Below are 19729 nucleotides of genomic sequence, written 5' to 3'. Positions count from 1 at the left end.
GGCTTTCTCTAGTTGCAGCGAGTGGGGGCTACTCTTTGTTGCGGTGCGTGGGCTTCTCATTGCGGTGGCTTCTCTTGTTGCAGAGCACAGGCTCTAGGTGTGTGGGCTTCATTAGTTGTGGCACACGGGCTCAGTAGTTGTGGCTTGTGGGCTCTAGAGTGCAGGCTCAGTAGTTGTGGCGCACGGGCTTAGTTGCTTGGTGGCATGTGGGATCTTCCCAGACCAGGGCTCGAACCCATGTGCCCTGCATTGGCAGGCAGATTTTTTAACCACTGTGCCACCAGGGAAGTCCTCACTTAATATTAAAACAAAAGCATTTCCCCATTTTAATCCTGATTCTTGGTAGGCTTCATTTTTTTATGGTTCTATAATACCCAATTGTGTGATTTATACCATCATTTACATGAGACACATCCATATGTAGGATGTTTGAAAATGTTATTTTTTAGTGTTATGCCCCCTTTCTTCTAAAAAAGGATCTGCAGCAACTTTAGAATTAATTTTTGAAACATATTTTCCACTGGGAATTGTAGGAAGAGAGAAGCCAGAAAAATACCAGAAAATCGTTCCTGGAAAATAAGATGTTCTGGGTGGTTAAGAGAGAGGCACCAGGACATGGGCTCAGGGTGAGTGGGGACACGGGTGTACCTAATAGATGCTGAGAGGTGAGCTGTGCCATGACGTATTATGGAAACCATATGGTAAGAGGTGGGGGTGGCTTATGCCAGAGGCACGTGGGCAAATCGTGGGGAATGACAACAGACCGATCTGAAATGGAGCCGTAACCTGGCTGGGGGGAGTTGGCCCTGACCCAGTACACCTGGGGTAAGATACTGTGTGTAACCTGGGCTGTGTAGGGTCCTTGCATAAACCTATTCCTGTAGCAATGGTGTGTGCCCTTCTCTCTCATCTCTACATGTCCTGTAAATCAGAGCAGATTGATACAGAGGCTTTTGCAACATCATACACAAATCTGTGGCCACATGTCAACTATCAGAGCTTAAGAATAAAATTGACCTAATGGGGCTTCCCTGGTGGCGCAGTGGTTGAGAGTCCGCCTGCCGATGCAGGGGACACGGGTTCGTGCCCCGGTCCGGGAAGATCCCACATGCCGCGGAGCGGCTGGGCCCGTGAGCCATGGCCGCTGAGCCTGCGCGTCTGGAGCCTGTGCTCCGCAACGGGAGAGGCCACAACAGTGAGAGGCCCGCATACTGCAGAAAAAAAAAAAAAAAAATTGACCTAATGTTAATAAGTTAATGCTCTGCAGTGCAGTTATACTACTTTTGATTACTACAATAATGTGTTTGAAGTAAGACCTCCTTAGTTTAATGATGATCAATGAGAGGTCCCATTCCCCTGAATTTCAGCAAGGATATGAGAATTAGTAAGTATGATGCTTCGTTGCAAAGATTTATTCTGATTCAACATGTTTCCATTCACAGTTTTGTTTTTTTTTTTTTTGCGGTACACGGGCCTTGCGGCACACGGGCCTCTCACTGTTGTGGCCTCTCCCGTTGCGGAGCACAGACTCTGGACGCGCAGGCTCAGCGGCCATGGCTCACGGGCCCAGCCGCTCCGCGGCATGTGGGATCCTCCCATCTTCCCGGACCGGGGCACGAACCCCATCCCCTGCATCGGCAGGCAGACTTTCAACCACTGCGCCACCAGGGAAGCCCATCCATTCACAGTTTTCTTGCCAAACACGTTCGGAGTATAGTGTTCTTTATTTAAACAATGTATAGAAGGTCTGAAGATCTGACACATTGTTTGGCCCTATTTGGGGGCAGTAAGGTGACTTACTTAGCTTTTCAGGGATGTGTCCTTATACTTCCAGCTATTATTACATCGGACCTTCCCGTCATCTAGAGTTTAAGCCCACATGCTCATAGCAATGGCCATGCTCCATAATGCTTTTTCTTTCTTTCTTGGTTTTATATACACGCAGTACAGTTCACTCTTGGTGATGTACAGTTTAATGAATTTTGATAAACACATACCATCACGGATCCATCATCACAGTCAAGATGCAGGAAGTTCCGTCAGCTCCCCAAATTCCCTTGGTCTTCCCCTTTGGAGACAACCCCTCTTTCCTACTCCTAATGCCTGGCAACCATTTCTATAAAGACTTATTTTTATAATCTATGCTTTACTTCTACTAAAACAATTAAAAGGGTAAATGATCACTTTGGCCAGTGTCTGTGGATCTAGAAGAATTTCTCCACTTGTAGACCTTTGGGTCTAAATCTCAGAGATCCAGGAGCTGGCCTTTCTGCAGGGCTAGAGACGAGCCCCGTTCCCTCCCAGCTGGTCTGAGAGCTGCCTGGCTGAGGTCCATAACAGAGCAACACCGGTGTATTAGGTAGGATGTTTAGAGTATAAATCGCTTATTCGTGCCTCACGATTTGCTTATCTACCTTAAATCCCATAAACGTAACCCAGAATCGAAACTACTTTTCATCTATTTTAGCGTTTCATTATACACGTACACCTTGCCTGATGCACTAAAATGTTGTGTGAAAATGTATTTGAACTGAATTCTGAAAATTAACTATTTTTAAAGTGAGCGCTTTTAAGAAGATCAATAATTAGTCTTTTCTCTCTCTTCCTCAAAAACCCATGTTTGTGTATCTGGATGGTGTCCATCAGGGAACTGCTTAGCTGAGCTTGTTAGAAATGTCAGCAATTCTCTTCATCAACACAACTCACAGATACAGGACTCTGTACACAACAGGTAAAGTTTGAACTCGTACATCACACCTGGCCGGCTTCAATGCGCCAGTGCGTTTTTCTTGCCTTCGGAACAATTTCAAGGCAATTTCCTACAGTCCTCCCAGAATGCTGCAGCTGCTGCACGGATTCTTCCTGCCAAGAGCCTGGAAGCCTGTTGCATCACACACACGTCCAGCTCCTTGAAAGAATTTTGCAGATTAAGCAACAGGCGCCTAACGCTCATTCTACCCAACTAGCCATAGAGCAGATCTGTTTCCCATTTCTAGTTGGACTTTCAAGGACTTCCGTTTTCTAATTGCTTCCTCCGGTGCTGCGAGCTGTGGGGACTGCTCCCCCTTCGCTTCTCATGCCAGGACTTCGATGGCCATTGTGTTCTGTCACATGAAAGTTAGAGCCAACTGCGAGAAGCTGAGGGATGTTGGTTGCATCTGTTGGGCCAGCCTGTCAGTCATGGGAGCCATCATGAACTGCTTCTAGAATAAGTAAGCCTTCCAGCTTAAGCACCCCTGATGACTCAGCGGGATCAGTAATTAGCAGAGTAAGCTTTCTGCCCTAATCTGTGTGTGTGTGTGTGTGTGTGTATACATTTTTTTTTTTTCATGTGTGTGTGAGAAGCAAAACTTACCCTAACTCTGGCAATATTGATTCTTAAAAGGAGCAGGTTATCTTTGGGCTGCCTTCCGCCTTTTTTTTTTTCCACTTTCAATTGAACTTACTGGAGTCCAGATATCTGCTCTCTCTGAGTTCTATCACCTTGGTGTTATCTCCTCTGTCATTTACTGGGATAGCACTGCCCTGCATTTGCCTTTGCTTTGTTCCTGAACAAAAACTGGTTTCTTTCTGAGGAAGTTAGAAAAGCAAGACTTATGTGACCAATATGTTTCCCAACCCTCACACGAGAAAAAGGGCACACCCAATGCTATCGAAAAACAACCCTGTACCAGTCACAGCGCCAGATGCTTTAAGCTGCTTCTTATTGTGGGCTCACTTGACATGAAATGAAAAATAAAACAGACTCCTGCCCGCCCCTCCACCCCCAACAAAGGCTTCCCGGCTCCAAGCTAAAACACAATTCCGAAAAAATCTTACCATTTTAGAGCTTTGAAATACCCTAACCAAATTGTCTTCCATTTTAAGTTTTACTTTTTTCTTTCTTTCTTTTTTTTCTTTTTTTTTTTTTGAACACAAAGATGCTAAATTAAGGCCAGGCAAATTCTGGTTGTCTTTCTCAGATGATTTCCAAATCTCAATGGTACCTCCCACCTCTTCCTGTTCACTCTGTAAGTGGGTCTCTAACTGGGAGGGTTCCCAACTATTTGCCCCTCCGTGATTACTAATGCTGTGATTATTATCGTCATCATTAGCACATGCAATTATCTTTCGCTGCAAAAGGTTGCATTCGAGCATTTAAAACAATCAAATATTTGTGTACTCCGCTTTTGTTACCACTGTTGCAATTTGCCTTCTTATCATTCCAAAGATGGACTGTCTGTTTCATTGTCTCATTCACCCTTCTTCTAGCTGGAGAGCTGTAACCTAGGAGTTTTTATGTAATCCACACATGGGTTTGGAAAATGTAGGAAGAAGAAAAACAATGAACCTTGGAGTAGATTTAGAAAGGAGAGGCATGAATTTGGCAGACGTGATGTTCTACATTGAAGACGTGGGGCACAGTTTAGAGGCAAAAGTGGAAGAAATCAGTTTGGTGATGGGGGTATTTTATTTTAGTGAAGTAAGAAGGAAAGCCAGGAGGGAGCTGAGAGAAGGACATTTTTGGAGCCACTTGATTTTGTGCAGAGCAGGAAAATTATCTACCCTTTTCCCTCCCCACCACCATATGCTTCCTGAAAGTTTTCTTTTTTCATACTTGAAAGGACCACAGATTTTAATAGTATTCATACATTTGAAGTGCTAGGCAATTCCCAGCTTCCTCTATTTTTGCATTTATGGTAAGTAATTTTTAAAATCCAGGTTATAGGATAAAGTAAAAATAAAATAAATGACTACTATTTAATGAAAAATATTTCAAACACAAAGGCAGAAAGAAAAAAAAAAAAGGCAGTTGACCTTAAATAAACTAAGGTTCAAGATCACAACCAGATTCAGGGTCTAAATTATAGGCTAGTCTCCCCCAGTGTCTAGGCTGAGAGAGTTTAGTAAGTTACCACAGCGAGCATTAATTTATAGACACCCCCAGGGCCTGAACAAGTTGAAACAACATCATTAAAAGGTCAAATTTACTTAGAATGTCTCGAATTCAGATGTAATAGTAAAAGCAGACAGGGTGGAAGACAGAGACAGTCATGGCTCTCTGTACAAAGGTATATCTGTAATGTGATCTGTATTGATGCCCACGCATCACACTCTATTATGTGCATCTCAGTTTGCGGGTGTCCAGCACTCAGAGCCCCTACTTTGTCAAGCAGAGAAATTTTCTTCCTCTTTGGGGGAAACCTGCACGTTGCTGCCCATGGGCAGAGGGTAGGACAAGAGGCAGCTGAGGGGGCATATACAACCCATCATTCCCACCAAGACAAAGGCTGTCTCTACGACCTCTGGTTTCCACAACCTTCTGCCCAAACTGCTTTCCCCTTTCAGATCTTCTCTGGAGGATCATTTTAACTGGAACCTGTGAAGGTAACTTTGGGGTGGGGGAGTGGAGGAGGGGGAGGGAAGGTGAGTGGTGCCTCAGCTCCATAGGATCCAACCTTGAACTTGCAGTCTGTTAGGACCAGCCCTGCGTCTACTGTTTACCATTGTGTGGTCTTGGATGTATCTTTTTTTTTTTTTAATTTATTTATTTTTGGCTGTGTTGGGTCTTCGTTTCTGTGCGAGGGCTTTCATCGCGGTGCGCGGGCCTCTCACTGTCGCGGCCCCTCTTACTGCGGAGCACAGGCTCCAGACGCACAGGCTCAGTAGTTGTGGCTCACGGGCCTAGTTGCTCCGCGGCATGTGGGATGTTCCCAGACCAGGGCTCGAACCCGTGTCCCCTGCATTAGCAAGCAGATTCTCAACCACCGCGCCACCAGGGAAGCCCTTGGATGTATCTTTTAAACACCTTTGATGTCTGTTGCCTTACTCATAAAATGGGTTTTACATGGTCATTTTGTTGTATGGATTAGAAATAATGTGTATAAGTATTAGAAATAATGTGTATAATGTGTATAAGATGAATAAATGCAACACATCTGGTAGTATTGACTGCAACACCCAGAGTCAGAATGCCTCTGTTTCTGCTTTTCATCTTTGGTTCCAAGATCATACTCTGCTCACAGAACCGACACTTGAACTGGAAATAGCTCTACAGGCTCCTGCTGTCCCTCCCTTCCTTTCACAGCTTTGCAGCAAACGGCATTCACTGGCAATTCCACCGTCTTGTGGCTCATGGATAAGGTCTTTGGTAGAAATGATGTGTATGTAGTGTGCTGGCCCCCACTCAATAGCAAACCCCTGAGCCACAGTCCTCTGATTCCTATTCCCCCACCCATTCTCAGGCCATTCCAAGTAGCAGCCAAGGTTCCTGGGCCCACAGTACCCCCTGATGGCTAAATGGAGAACTTTCTTTTCTCAGTCATTCTTCTCTCTCTGAAACTCGCCCAGGCTTTCACTGTTCACTGCTTTGTTCATTCCGTCATAGACCATTCATTTCTTACAAATGTTGTGTGGCCTCCTATGCCTTGCTTTTTTTTTTTTTTTGCATTTCTTGCTCAATTATTTCAGAAACATCTATCTCCCTCCCTGGTTCCCTCACTTTGTTCCACTTAATGAACCCTCAAGTTACGGCGATTATGGTTGCAAGTATAAAATAGTAGGATGAATGCATCTCTCAAGAGAAAAACCCCAGGGAATTCCCTGGTGGTCCAGGGGTTAGGACTCCATGCTTCCACTGCAGGGGACATGGGTTCGATCCCTGATCGGGGAACTAAGATCCTGCATGCCGTGAGGAAAAAAAAAAAAAAGAAAAAAAAAACCCATCCATTTAGGAGTAAAATAAGACATAGTTGTAGAACCAGCAGCATTAATCTCAAAAGCCCTTTGCAACATCCAGATGTCTTCCTGAGAACCTGTGCAGAAGGTGTCATCTACCCCCGTTTCTCCAAGGAACACTGATATTTTCTCAACACTCATTATTTTCCTATTTAGTTAATCGCCAGAATTGTACTAGTTTGTCCCCTACTGTTTCATTGCAAATATGATTCAGCTACAGTAAGGGTTAAGTGCATTCCTATGGGTTATTCTGGAAACCAAAGCACGATCTTTCAGCATTAGTTCTCTGTGGGAAACTGAATTCAAAGCTCCGAACAGTTGCTTTAGAATGAACTTTTGGGAAATGCTGCCTATTGTAATTTAACAATGGAAAGCTTTGGTTGGGAGTGGTCAGTTTTCAATAATTCATATTGATGTCTGTATTCTCTGGTTTTCATTTGTTGAATGGTGACATCTACTGGGATTAGTACTTAGAAAGGTATTCAGGTGTGACTTATCTTATCTGGATAAGATATTGACTCTTCCTTATCAAAGAGAAAATATACTAACCAGATCCTGATTTGATATGTTGATATGTTATGGGACTATTCTAGAAGGTTATTAAATTCATGTCCATGACTATAGATTGACTGTTGGTAAAAATACATCAAATGTCTCAAAATGCAAATGCTAATTTCCCTTAGCTTAAATTCAAATATGCCAACAATTATGTTTTTATTTATCAAGGCTTACGTTTAAAATACTTTTTAAAATACAAATGATTTTGATGTGGATTAGTAAAATACCTTTAACTTTATGCTTAATTGTTCTGATTTAGGAAATTTATTCTCAAGCTAGAGCTCAGTAATTAGAAGCATCTAAAGTCCTGATTCAACAACAAATTGAAAGATTTCTTTCACAAATTAATATCAAGTGGTTTAATTTTTCAAGTTTCTAATAGTTAAACTTTAAAAGTTTATAAAAATTGGTATGAAATAACTGAATTAGTCATAAAATGGTAAATGAGCTGTTGTGACCATATATAGACACATATGAAAAACATAATTTTAAAGTGTTTTCATAAAATATTTCCTAGTTTGGTCATAATTCAAGCTAATGCTTGCATAGGAGTTTTTTCTTTGAAATGGTTTCCATATAGTTAGAATTGAAACTATTTTCTCCTTTAAAATAAAAACTGCAAATCAGTTAAAGTAACAGGTAAATAACACCCATCCAATTTCATCAAAATTCTGTGAAAACTGATGTTCTACATAAATTCTAAATTCATACTAATGTAACAATAATGAAGAATATATCATAAAATAGCTGTGTGGTGCAAAAGGTATTTTAATTGATTGTTCATCAAAGAACATTATTTGAGTTGACACATTCACATTTTTCTGAAAAGAGTTATTTGCTTCCTGATAACATATACCTTTTGAATTCATAACATTTTGGAGGTACAGATTAAAACGTTCAGTGTTAACGTTTTTGAAAGCATTAAGTTTAAATTGTTTTCTCAAGACCCAAGGAGAAAACACCAGAGGAAACATAAACAGCCTGAATTGTTTAAAATGTATTTTCCCTTTAATTAAATAAGAAACATCTGTCCAGGGATTTTGGAAATGAATGTAATCCATCCACACTCTGCCTGTACTAGTTTGCATCCAATGTCCAATATTTTGAAAGAAAACTCTGTCTTTCTGTAAAGAATTAAACAGCAACATGGAGTGATATCTGGGTCTGTAGCAGCTGACTCTTGCTTCCAGAGCTTGGGCACTGTTAATGCTAAGGATCTGTCTTTTCCCAGATTTGTCCTTGGGAAGTAACCAAATTCTCTCCGGAATCAAGGTTAGGGTATAACATCTGCCTTTCTCCAAACCATCTACTCCCCCTGAAAATGCTTATTTCGGAAGAGTAAGGGAACAGAAGTTACCAGGATGCCCCCAAAAACCCACGCTCAAAATACCGTTCCCCCTCTGGGGTGCACTCAACATTTTCCTCCCCTTCACTCCGGCTTTAAAAAGCTGATTTCTCTAGGGACCTGCGCTGCCCACAACACAGACCCATCAGACAGGCCACGTGAGCACAAAGAAAGTGGACAGTTGACTCCAGGATGGCTGTGGCTCTTTGAAACCAGGACCCACAGTTGAGAATGACAAGTATCACTTACTGGTGTTGTCAAACGGTATCTGCCTGCACTGCACGGACCCCTCGGCGGGCCAAGGACAGTAGTAGACCGCTCCCCCTTCCACGATGTCTGGCTGGCTGGTGTTGGCTTTGGGCGCTCCCACCAAGACACTCGCTCTGCGAAAAGGGTTGGAGAGGAATTACTCCTTGGGAATCATAAACGTGAGCGCAGGCGACGCAGTCTCTGGAGCAGCCTGCCCACGGAGACTAGGGTCGGGGTCAAGGGCAGAAACGTGTTTAGGATGGAGACCGACTGTCAAACCTGATTTCCTCGCGGAAACCTATGGGTGTCTGAAACCTGGTTTGGAAGAGGGTGCAAATAGTCCTAATTCTTCTCTAGGTGGAGCTATGTATATAGTGAGTTGAGGGAAGAGGGGCGGGCGGGGGTGGGGGGGAATAGCCAAGGACAGAGCCCAGCTGCTTGTAGCAGACAGCACTTGCGCCCAGACCCTTAACGGTTACAGGCTACGTATAAACAGACCATGTTGCGGTCGTGGTTTTCACTGGCTTGAGTCCGCTCGGTCCCGTTTCCCCCTTTGTACGATGCTGAAGTCTTTGTCTCGGGACCTCCCCGGGACCTTCGGATTCTAGGCAAGCGGCATGTCCCTAGCTCAAAGTTCACAAGGCACATCTAGCATGGAAGGCGAGAGAAGAGGCTGGTGGCGGGGAGCCGGACGGGACCCCCAGTGGGCAGCACGATGGGCTCTCACGATCGCCTGCCATCAGGCTGCGGGGACAGGCGCGGGTCCCCCGGCAAAGGGGCAGGGACCCATCCTGGGGCGGGGTGGGCCCGCGCGCGCGCGCGGGGAAACTTACGTGCGAGCGGCAGGTACGTGGAAGTCCACCGCGTAGCCGAAGTAGCTGCCCTCGGGGCCGCCGTACACCGTGAGCTGGTCCACGTCCAAGTTGAACGCCTGCGAGGCGGGCGACCACAGCACCACCAGCGCGGCGGAGAAGCAGCAGAGGGGCGCGAGGGGCGGCGCCCGGTTGCCCCGGGGACCGCGGCGGGCCCGGGCGGACATCGCCCTCCGCCCGGCCGGTGCTCACCGGACGGCGGGAGCCGAAGACCCCGGCTGGGGAACGGCGGGCGTGGCGGCTGGCGGTCCCCGATGCTCGCGGCCCGGGTCGGTGCGCGCGGCGCGTCCGCGGTGACAGCCCCGGGCGATCCTCCGCGCGTCCCCTGCGGTCTGCCGGCCGCCTGGTCCCGCGGCTCGGGGGGCTGGCGGAGGGGATCCGAGCCCTCCTCTGGCAGCGGGAGGGGCCGCGGCGCGGTCGGGGCGCCTCCTAGCGGCGCGTCAGCGCACTGCGGGCCGGAGTCCGCGACTCCCTCGCCGCCCTCGGCTCCGCTGGCGGCCGGCGCCTGTTTCGGCCGCCCGGCTTTTCTACATCTCAAGAACAATCTGAGCCTCACACAGGCCAAGTCAAGCCATTGCTTTTGGAAGCCGATCTCCCCCCTCCCCTGGCCCCCGCCACATGGGGCGAGGGTTTACTCCAGTGTCTCCCAAATGGAAGACTGTGAAAGCGTACCCCAGCACGAGGGACGAGGCCAGACCAAGCCGGGATCTTTGCATCACCTCTACAGCCTGAAGACCCTTTCAGGGTCGATGTGCGTTTGTACAGTCCTCTCCTTCCCCACCTCTACCCGACCTCCCTGCCGAGGTAACTGATAAACAGAGCAATCCTGGAGATTTTATTTAGGTCTTTCTCAAAGGCACGTGGCACACGTTAAATGACTCGGCCCTATATGTCCTTAACCCTGTGTAATTGTGGTGAAGACTGGCAAAGGTGGGAATGTCGGAATTTCCAGTTTACCCCCAGCAGGGGTCGAGGGTGTAGGTTGGAGTCAGCGGGAGTTCAAACTTCAGTTCCAATCCACCACCGGTGTTACTGATCTCTTTCTGTGTCTTCTACTTGGGGTAGGGAGTGAGGGATGAGTAGGGGGGAAGGCAGAGGAGAACCGAGACGTAGAAGCCCTTACATAACATGTGGTCTTCCAGGGAAACAGGACTGATGGGGAAAGAGAGCTGCTATTAAGCGTTAAACAGGGTGGTGCTGGGGTTATATAGGTATAGAGACGGGAGAGGTGCGTAGGGTCTACAGTATTTTAAGGAGATGTGTTGGTAGATTTCAACAGAAATTTGAATATGAGACTTGGCTTTGGACATTGGGGGCGGAGTGATTGAGGGAAGGTATTAAAGACAGAAAGGCTGGGATGAAATGGTTGTGCAAAGGGATCAGAATAGAAGTGTGGGTTGGAGAGCAGCGGGAGATAGGGATGGACATCCTGAGAAAGGATCTTCATGACAAAAACATTTATTGAGGCAGAGGGAGCCGGTTCTACAGCAAAGGCATGACATGCCCACAGGGATTCCAGAAGTTTAGTAGAGGATGTGTGTGTGTTGGTGGAAGGCGGTCGGTTGTTAGAAGGAAGAGAAAGCAAAGCAGCTGTTGCCCAAATGCACTGGCTGATGAGGACTTCGACATGATTAACAGATGGAAGGGAAAGGAAGCCCAACGGGTTAACTAGGAAGCCCAACAGGCCCTTTTCTGGCAGGGAAAGGGCCAGAAGACTGATGGCAGAAGAAAAGTGAAGGAGAGCCCAAGGCGAGTCTGCAGGTATCGACTAAGAAGAGGAGAATCACAAACAGAAGCAATGGGCAAGGAGAGCGTACTGGGAGGTAGATGGTGAGTTAGATGCTGGACCTGTTGAGTCTGTTACTAGCATGGGATCCCCAAGAAGCTGGAAGCGTAAAGTGTGATTCAGAGCAGTGGTCTAGTCTGGTGGTGCAGATGTAGGAGTCCATCCACGGAAAATCTCTGCTCCCATTGAAAAGCTAGACTCTCTCCCTCTTACATTAGAACCCACTTGGCAGACTGAATTAAATTTTACATTTCATCTTTGCTTGTCTCATCCCTGTAGAAATGCTAAAAATTAATAAGCGATCAGAAGATTATGTAGCAAATCATCACATCTGGATCATTTCCTAACTGGATAGTCCTTTCCCAGACAAGGACTTAAAAGTAGAGGGTAGAAAACATTTTTCTCAGTCCAAAAGTCCACTTGTGTTGGATACAAACTCCACTACCTTGGGTCAGGTTACAATTGTTCATAAAAGTGATGTTCCCTAGAGTAAATTTCAATGAGTAATTCACATGCAACGTACACGTGGGCATATTCAGAGCTGTGGGAGACCTTGAGACTGGGAAATAACCTCAACTCCATGCTGACATGTGTCAATTCATCACATTGTAGGCAAGTCTTATGTTGAAATGGAACACCTAAATAGGTAGAAAGTAATGGGGGGGGTGAGGAATTGGGAGATTGGGGGTGACATATATACACTATTGATACCTGGTATAAAATAGATAACTAATGAGAACCTACTGTATAGCACAGGGAACTCTGCTCAATGCTGTGTGGTGACCTAAATGAGAAGGAAATCCAAAACAGAGGGGATATATGTATATCTCTAGCTGATTCACTTTGCTGTACAGTATAAACTAACACACTATTGTAAAGCAACGATACTCCAATAAAAATTATTTTTAAAAAAGTATTTTGAGTTAAAAAATCCAGGCTTTTCTCAACTCTTTATGAGGGCATGTTTCAAAAGATTTACAAAGATAACATAAGCAATCATCATCTCTATTTGTTTAAATTAATAAAGTGCAATTAAAAACAAAAAGAAAGTAATAGCATAATCCTAGATGTACACTTGGTCCACATACCAACTTACCAGACAGAAGTAGCTCAATATTATAAAATGCGTTGATTTGTATAAATCAGCACATCACCAGGGTATCCCTTTTTGCTACTGTCTCGCGTTTGGATATTTCTAGCATGTTCCTTATTTTTAATTCAAGATAGGGGTAGACCAGGAAAGAAAATTCTACTTATTGCCACATAATTGGATACATATAGTTGTCCGTTTCTTCTAAAACACGCTTGTTCTTGATTTATACAACAAGCCTATATTCTTAATAGTGTCACTTTCCACTGTACAGATGAGGGCATTAAGGTTCAGAGAGGTACAAGCATATACAAAGTTACAGAGCAAGTAAGTGGTGTGATTTGAACCCAGGACCAGCAGATGCCAAAACAGTTCCTCATACTCTTAGGTCTATAAGTATGTTTTTGTAAGTTATGGCAATAATGAGAAGTCACCTTTCTGAAGTAGCAAGCTCTTCTGGGCTGGCCCTTTGAGCATGCCCATGAGTCATGATTGAGACGTGGCATAATGTAGCAGTGTGTTAAGAGGTCTCAGAAAAGGGTTTGGTGGTACCTTGGTATTCAAAGAGTGGAGGGAAAGCAAACTTACTTGAAGCTCTTTGACCTCCCTGGGAGACCAAGAGCCTGGGAGAGTAGTAAATCTTCCAAGAAGTCAGAAAAAAAAAATCTGCAATAATTACAGGGACAGAATAGGTCTGCATAGGTGTCTCGCACATTGTGCTGTTCTGACATGTGGGAACCATGCCAATCAGTGAAACTTGGGGTACCGTCAGAGAAACGCATGGACAGTGACAGGTCTTATGCTGAATGAGAAGTTTGACATTTTAAAGATCTACTAGCACTGATTTATTTGTCAGAAAAGCAAGTCTGGGAATTGTTTGTCATGCATGTGAGTACGCGTGTATATTTAATACTGAGTGTGTGAGTACGTGAGTACGTGTGTATGTTTAATACTGAGAAAGGTATACATAGTTGTTTGCCTAAACAGAAAAGAAAAGAACCCAAAGGTCAAAGATGGAACAGATTTGGCCCAAACGTTCCAAAAATAAATAAGTAAAGAGTACCCTAGGGAAAAAAAAAATGCTCTCTGGGTTGTAGCCATGTATGAAGTACTTAAAAATAGAGATGTTGTAACATTTAACCATTAGTGCATACTTTTTAACAGAAGACCAAATACATTTGTAACTTAATAACCAATTACTATTCCCCACTGTTTATTTTATTTCTTAACAATTTTTTAAAATATTTATTTCTTTAACTTATTTATTTTCTTAATTGGGCTGTGTCGGGTCTTCGTTGCGGCACGGGGGCTTCTCTCTAGTTGTGGTGTGAGGGCTCCAGGGCATGTGGGCTCTGTAGTTTGCAGCACGTGGGCTCAGTAGTTGAGGTGTGTGGGCTTAGGTGCCCCGCGGCATGTAGGATCTTAGTTCCCCGACCAGGGATCGAAGCTGCGTCCCCTGCCTTGGAAGGCAGAGTCTTTACCGTGGGACCACTGGGGAAGTCCCTCCCCGCTATGTTTAAATCTGTTTCTTTATGTGATAAAAAGTGATCCTGCCTCCAAATCAAGAGCTAGGGGAGTCCCGATCTGATTGTTTCATTAATACAACCACAACTTCAATATGTTGAACCATTTGCAAAATAAGCCAGTGTAAAAACAATGTGTTCTTGAAGATTCCATCAGCTTTAAAAATGAATGCACCACAAATGGAAGGTAGTTTTTCAATCTCTTCTTGTATTTTGGGTAACTGAGGTGATCTCAGGGGTTTTTTGGTTTGTTTCTTTGGTTTTGGTTTGATTTTTTTTTTGCCCAACTGGACTCAGAGTTTCTGCAATATTAGAAACCACTGATTAGTAAACACTGATCAATGAAACTTACTTTGGGCAAACAACTTTTAAATCTGTCAAGTGTCTCTGCTAGCATAAGCTTATGTCTGCAAATTTTCTCTTTCTGGTCCCTGGAGGATGAATCTCATTATAGTAAAATCTTTTTTTTTTCTTTTTGATAATTTTGTTTGTCATTCTCTTTTATGATTTCCCTTCGTGATTTTATTAGCCACTTTTAAGTTAAAAGTGCTGCAGCAGTGGCCCCCGTGCTGGCAGACGTTCAAGCACAGCCAGCAGTTGGTTCAGCTGAAGGAACATTCCCACCAGACTCTGACTCGATCTCTTTTTAGAATGAGCCTTTTAAAAACAACTCTGCTTTAAACAAAAATAAAAATAAATAAAACAATTCCTTCTCTAAAAAAGGAAGGTAACTGAGGCCAATGATGTTCTTGCAGAACCTGGACATCCGAGGATAAACCTTCCTGAGAGCCAAAGACCCCAGGCAGCTGAGCTTATACGCAAGACCTTGATTGACAGATTTTAATTAGGGCCAGTTCACTGCAGAATCTTGAAAAACCTACACACGTCTGATGGGTTGGCCACAGTGACTAAAGCGAACTTCCATGGGGAAAAGCTCACAACATCTTAGTTGTAAATGTGGAGTCTAGCAGTTGGGAAGTGCAGTTCTCCAAAAGCTTATGTTTGAGTCCAGTGCCTGGGAGGCTGTGGGAGTATATTCGAGGGGCTTTATTATTGTTAAATTTCAATAGGATGTTAGGGTGCAGGGCCTCAAACTCTGGTGCTGTGGAAAGAGAGTCACTTAAGAGGAGTGAGGCATTCTCCCCACCTGTGCACGTGCCAGGCGTCTTAATTCATTCAGGCAGCCGTTAACTAAATACCATAGACTGGGCGGCTTACTTCTCATTGTATTCTCACATGGCAGAAAGGGGGTGAGAAAGTCCTCTGGGGTTCCTTTTGTAAGGCACTAATTCCATCATGGGGCTCCACCCTCATGACCTCCCAAAGGTCCCACCTCCCAATACTATCACATTGGGGGTTGGGATTTCAACATATGCATGGGGGCGGGGGGGCGGGCTGGACACAAACACTGACCCCATTGCACCAGGACTTGAAAGCAGAGGCTTTTGTGAACACAATCCTGCAGGCATCTCTGTGGACCCAGGACGAGGGTAAATAGTTGTGGGTTCCAGGGGGAGACAGCAGCTGTGGCCTTTGGAGGCCCTTGGAGGATGTTGAAGGACTCCGGCGAGACACAAAGGTCTCCTACAAATAGGTGGGGGAGTCACAGAGGAGTCCTCCACTTATGGGAGGAGATGAAGGCTGGAGCATCTGATTGGTGATCTGAGTGTGTTTTCTTTTTTCTTTTTTTTTTAAATTTTATTTATTTATTTTTGGCTGTGTTGGGTCCTTGTTGCTGCGCCTGGGCTTTCTCTAGTTGCGGCGAGCGGGGGGCTACTCTTCGTTGCGGTGTGCGGGCTTCTCATTGCAGTGGCTTCTCTTGTTGCGGAGCACGGGCTCTAGAGTGCAGGCTCAGTAGTTGTGACACATGGGCTTAGTTGCTCCGCGGCATGTGGGATCTTCCTGGACCAGGGCTCGAACCCGTGTTTCCTGCACCGCCAGGCGGATTCTTAACCACTGCCCCACCAAGGAAGCCCTCTGAGTGTGTTTTAAACCCCAAACTAGGTTGCTGTGTTTATTCCACGGTGGGAAGATGCTAGGAGGGTGTCTAGGACTGCCCTCTAGTGTCTGTGACCCTATTAAAGCGTGTGAGATTTTCTTGTGAAAAAATGGTGACATTTAGATGACCTTTTCATTACAAAGTTCCCAAATTTGAGTTGGTCTCTCTCACGTTTATCACCATCTTTATTTCCTTGTGGTAGCTTTGCAAATCAGGTAAAAAGGGAAAAAGAAGAGAGAAAATAAGGAGAGAAGGAAGGAAAGAAGGGAGGAGGGAGGGTAGGAAAGAATTTGCCCATAAAAACAGTATTTCATATTTTCCCAGCTAGCTATTAATCAAATCACATTTCCACGTCACTCGTGCAAGGACTCTATTCCACTCAGTCTCACTGGCCTACCTAACTTTGTTATTTGTTTATTCCTTCTTTTTATCCCGTCAACAAATATGAGCGCCAACTATGTCTTAGGTACTGTGCCAGCCCTGGAGATACGCTTGTGAATTTAAGAGATACAGTTCTTCCCTTCCTGGAGCTTATGATGCAGTGAGGAGATGGCAACCTGATAAGAATAGAATTAAGTGGGTGAGTGCCAGGAGCAAAACTAACAGGGGGTGGTTAGAGAAGAATGGGTGTGGGGAAGATTTTAGGAGAGCACTTACCTCCGAAGAACATGGCCACATGATCAACCAAAGAATAAAATGGACTATTAATGATGCAACTTTAAAAAAAGATGAGGTTGTTACTCTGCTCACACCGACATGGAAAACAAGGGACCCTATGGCTTGGGGTCCCTTGGGGCCCCTGACTTAGAAAAGTTCAATCTTAGCAGAATTCATCTGTGCTAAGACATGGAACCAAGTTAGGACATTTAGAGCCCCTATAGAATGTCATACGCCTCCTATGGTATCCATGCATTTTATCATCTGTGTAACTTACATTCAAAGGCTTCCTGCTTACCATGACAGTTAAGTTATCTGTACCCATGACCTTGATCACTTTAATTCTCTGTGCAGGAATGCCCTAGTCTGTTTCCAGGGTTAGCAGTCTTCTTTTTTTTTTTTAACATCTTTATTGAAGTATAATTGCTTTACAATGGTGTGTTAGTTTCTGCTTTATAACAAAGTGAATCAGCTATACATAAACATGTATCCCCATATCCTCTCCCTCTTGCGTCTCCCTCCCACCCTCCCTATCCCGCTCCTCTAGGTGGTCAAAAAGCACCGAGCTGATCTCCCTGTGCTATGCGGCTGCTTCCCACTAGCTATCTATTTTACATTTAGTTGTGTATATATGTCCATGCCACTCTCTCACTTCTTCCCAGCTTACCCTTCCCCTCCCCGAGTCCTCAAGTCCATTCCCTACGTCTGCGTCTTTAGGGTTAGCAGTCTTTGAGAGAACAATTTGAAGGCTGGAAGTGAATTTCTTGTCTTCTACTTAGATTGCTTGAAACGTGACTAATTGACTTAAGTTGACCTTTCTGGTTTTTATTGTTTTGACTTATTAAAAAATGTGTCCTTTTCCCAGAGGCCTCTGGGCACATGCACAAAAAACTAGAAATATGACAAGTTAAATTAAAACCAGAAGATGAAAGTTAAAACACTCTCATAAAAGAAAAAGAAAGATGCCAAGTAGCATTTCTGGAGGGAGAAAACTAAACCAAATGGATTAAGCTTAGCCATTTTTCAACTGGTTTGCGAGGAGGACTTGTTCAATGTAGATGTTAGAGTGACTTCCTATGAAATCCCTGAAAAACCTGTGCCACTACGTATTTTCATACCAAATCGTGGAAATAATGGTAATCCCAGGGAGAGAAGGGCTCTAAAACTTAATTCTTTTTATAGTGATGTTAAGATCGCTGTCTAGCCCTTAGTCACAGTGTGATCTCATTCACGTGAATCTCACTCTTGGGAGGTGAGAGATTAGCTCTAAACACTGTTAACATTTCTCTACTGAACTCTAATCCTTGCTGTCAGCTCAGTCCTATGATTCTGTTTAGAAACCATTGCTGCTCATACGTGCAGAGACAGTAGGTATTAAGAACATGGGTTCTGGAGCCAGATATATGGGTCCATAGCTCAGCTTTGTCACTTAGCTGTGTGACCATGGGCAAGTTACTTACCATCTCTGTTTCCCCAACTGTAAAATGAAGATACTAACAGTATATCATATGGAGTTGTGAGGACTAAATGAGTTAAAATACATCAACCTATGAGGGTCCATATGAAAAGCATTATGAGTGTTAGTCATTATTATTACTTACACTTCTGATTGCTTATGGATTACTCATGGAATTATGTAATCTTTCCTTTCACTTATCCACATGTGCTTGCCCTTCACTGGGGACCTTGGGTCCTGCTGTCTTAGTTGATCCTTCTCAATTAACATTCCTTTGGGCAATATCAGGTTGTAGAGAGGTTACCAAATAATTCTGAGTATTTTCTGGATAAGAAATGATGTTTGAGGAATATTAATTTGACAGCTTTGTAAATGAGGGAGAAATAGAGAATAGTAGTTACATAAATATATTAGTCTACTTGTGAAAAAATAAAGGTCAGAATTAGGATGGTGCAATGCAGTGGGGATGGGTAGTGAAAAGTTTTTGTTTTAGTGCTTTTTATATGTGTAGTTGTGATTTTCTTTTTATTTATACTTCATGAGGTATAGAACTTCTTGAACCTGTGGGTTAATATCTTTCATCTTTAAAAAAATTCTCAGTTATTATCTCTTCAAGTATTCCTTCTTTCCCACTGTCTCTCTCATCTTCTTTCGAGACTCCAATTAGTGTATGTTTGACCTTCTCACAGTAGAGCCTCTATTGTTATTTTATGTTGATATTTTCCATCTGTTTTGTTCTACATGTTTCATCTTAATATTTTTCTTGTGATTTATCTACCAGTTCACTGATTAGCTCTATAATTGTGACTAATCTGCTACTAAATTGGTCCATCAAATTCTAAAATTTGGTTAGTGTACCCTTAAGTTAAAGAATTGCCATAGGTTATTTTATTTTTATAGTTTCCAGTTCTCTGTCAAAGATCTCAATCTTGGTTTTTGTTTTATTAAACATTTTTGGAGTTATTTTAAAGATTGTGTCTGTTAACTTCATTATGTGAATTATGGGGGAGGGGTTTATTTATATCATCTGTTGTTTCTCTTGTGTTTTGATCACATTATCTTGTTTACTTGGTGCCTTTCAAATAAGAACATATTAAAAAAATTAAATGCCAGGGTATCATATATGAAAAACTACACAAGTAACTTGAGCCCTGCAGTGATGTCCTCTTCATTCAAATAGTATTTAACGCTTATTTTTGGCAGATGACTATGAGCAGTCATACCACTCACTCATTTTAATCATTTTCCAGAGATTGAGATGACTTGAAGCTGAGCTTCAGTCCCTGGGAGGGCCAATCTATTTCCAATTCCTCCTTAGAGTATAGACGTTTAGAGTCTCAACACTAAATATGGAGTATTTGCCATTGAACAACCTCTTTGCAAGACCATGGATTACGATTTTTATTCCCTTCGTCCCGTTAAGTCCTATCCACCCCAGCCTCTCAGTATTCCATTTCATTAGAGGAATAGAAAATTC

General features: G+C 43.8%; 1 protein-coding gene and 1 long non-coding RNA gene across 3 annotated transcripts in view; one reads left to right on the top strand and one right to left on the bottom strand.

Annotated features, from left to right (window-relative positions):
• The window catches only part of ITGA8 (integrin subunit alpha 8), a 178849-nt gene extending 168634 nt beyond the window's left edge, over positions 1-10215 (bottom strand). Inside the window, exons 1-2 of one of the 2 annotated variants that reach the window (XM_033403460.2) lie at positions 9703-10215; positions 8870-9003 (exon numbers count right to left, since the gene is read on the bottom strand). In XM_033403460.2, coding sequence (XP_033259351.1) covers positions 8870-9003; positions 9703-9908 — 340 coding nt within the window. In that variant the 5' untranslated portion in view covers positions 9909-10215. The remainder of the gene's footprint in view (positions 1-8869; positions 9004-9702) is intronic. The other variant, XM_004278600.4, reaches the window with a different exon arrangement.
• Positions 1-19729, top strand: part of LOC117196125 (uncharacterized) — a 224209-nt gene that overhangs the window by 105168 nt on the left and 99312 nt on the right. The gene's annotated exons all lie outside the window — the stretch shown is intronic.

Source organism: Orcinus orca, chromosome 2 (genome assembly GCF_937001465.1).
Source record: "Orcinus orca chromosome 2, mOrcOrc1.1, whole genome shotgun sequence".
NCBI classification, from domain to species: domain Eukaryota; kingdom Metazoa; phylum Chordata; class Mammalia; order Artiodactyla; family Delphinidae; genus Orcinus; species Orcinus orca.
Note: the sequence above shows the minus strand (reverse complement) of the source record. Positions and strands in the feature narration are given on the sequence as shown.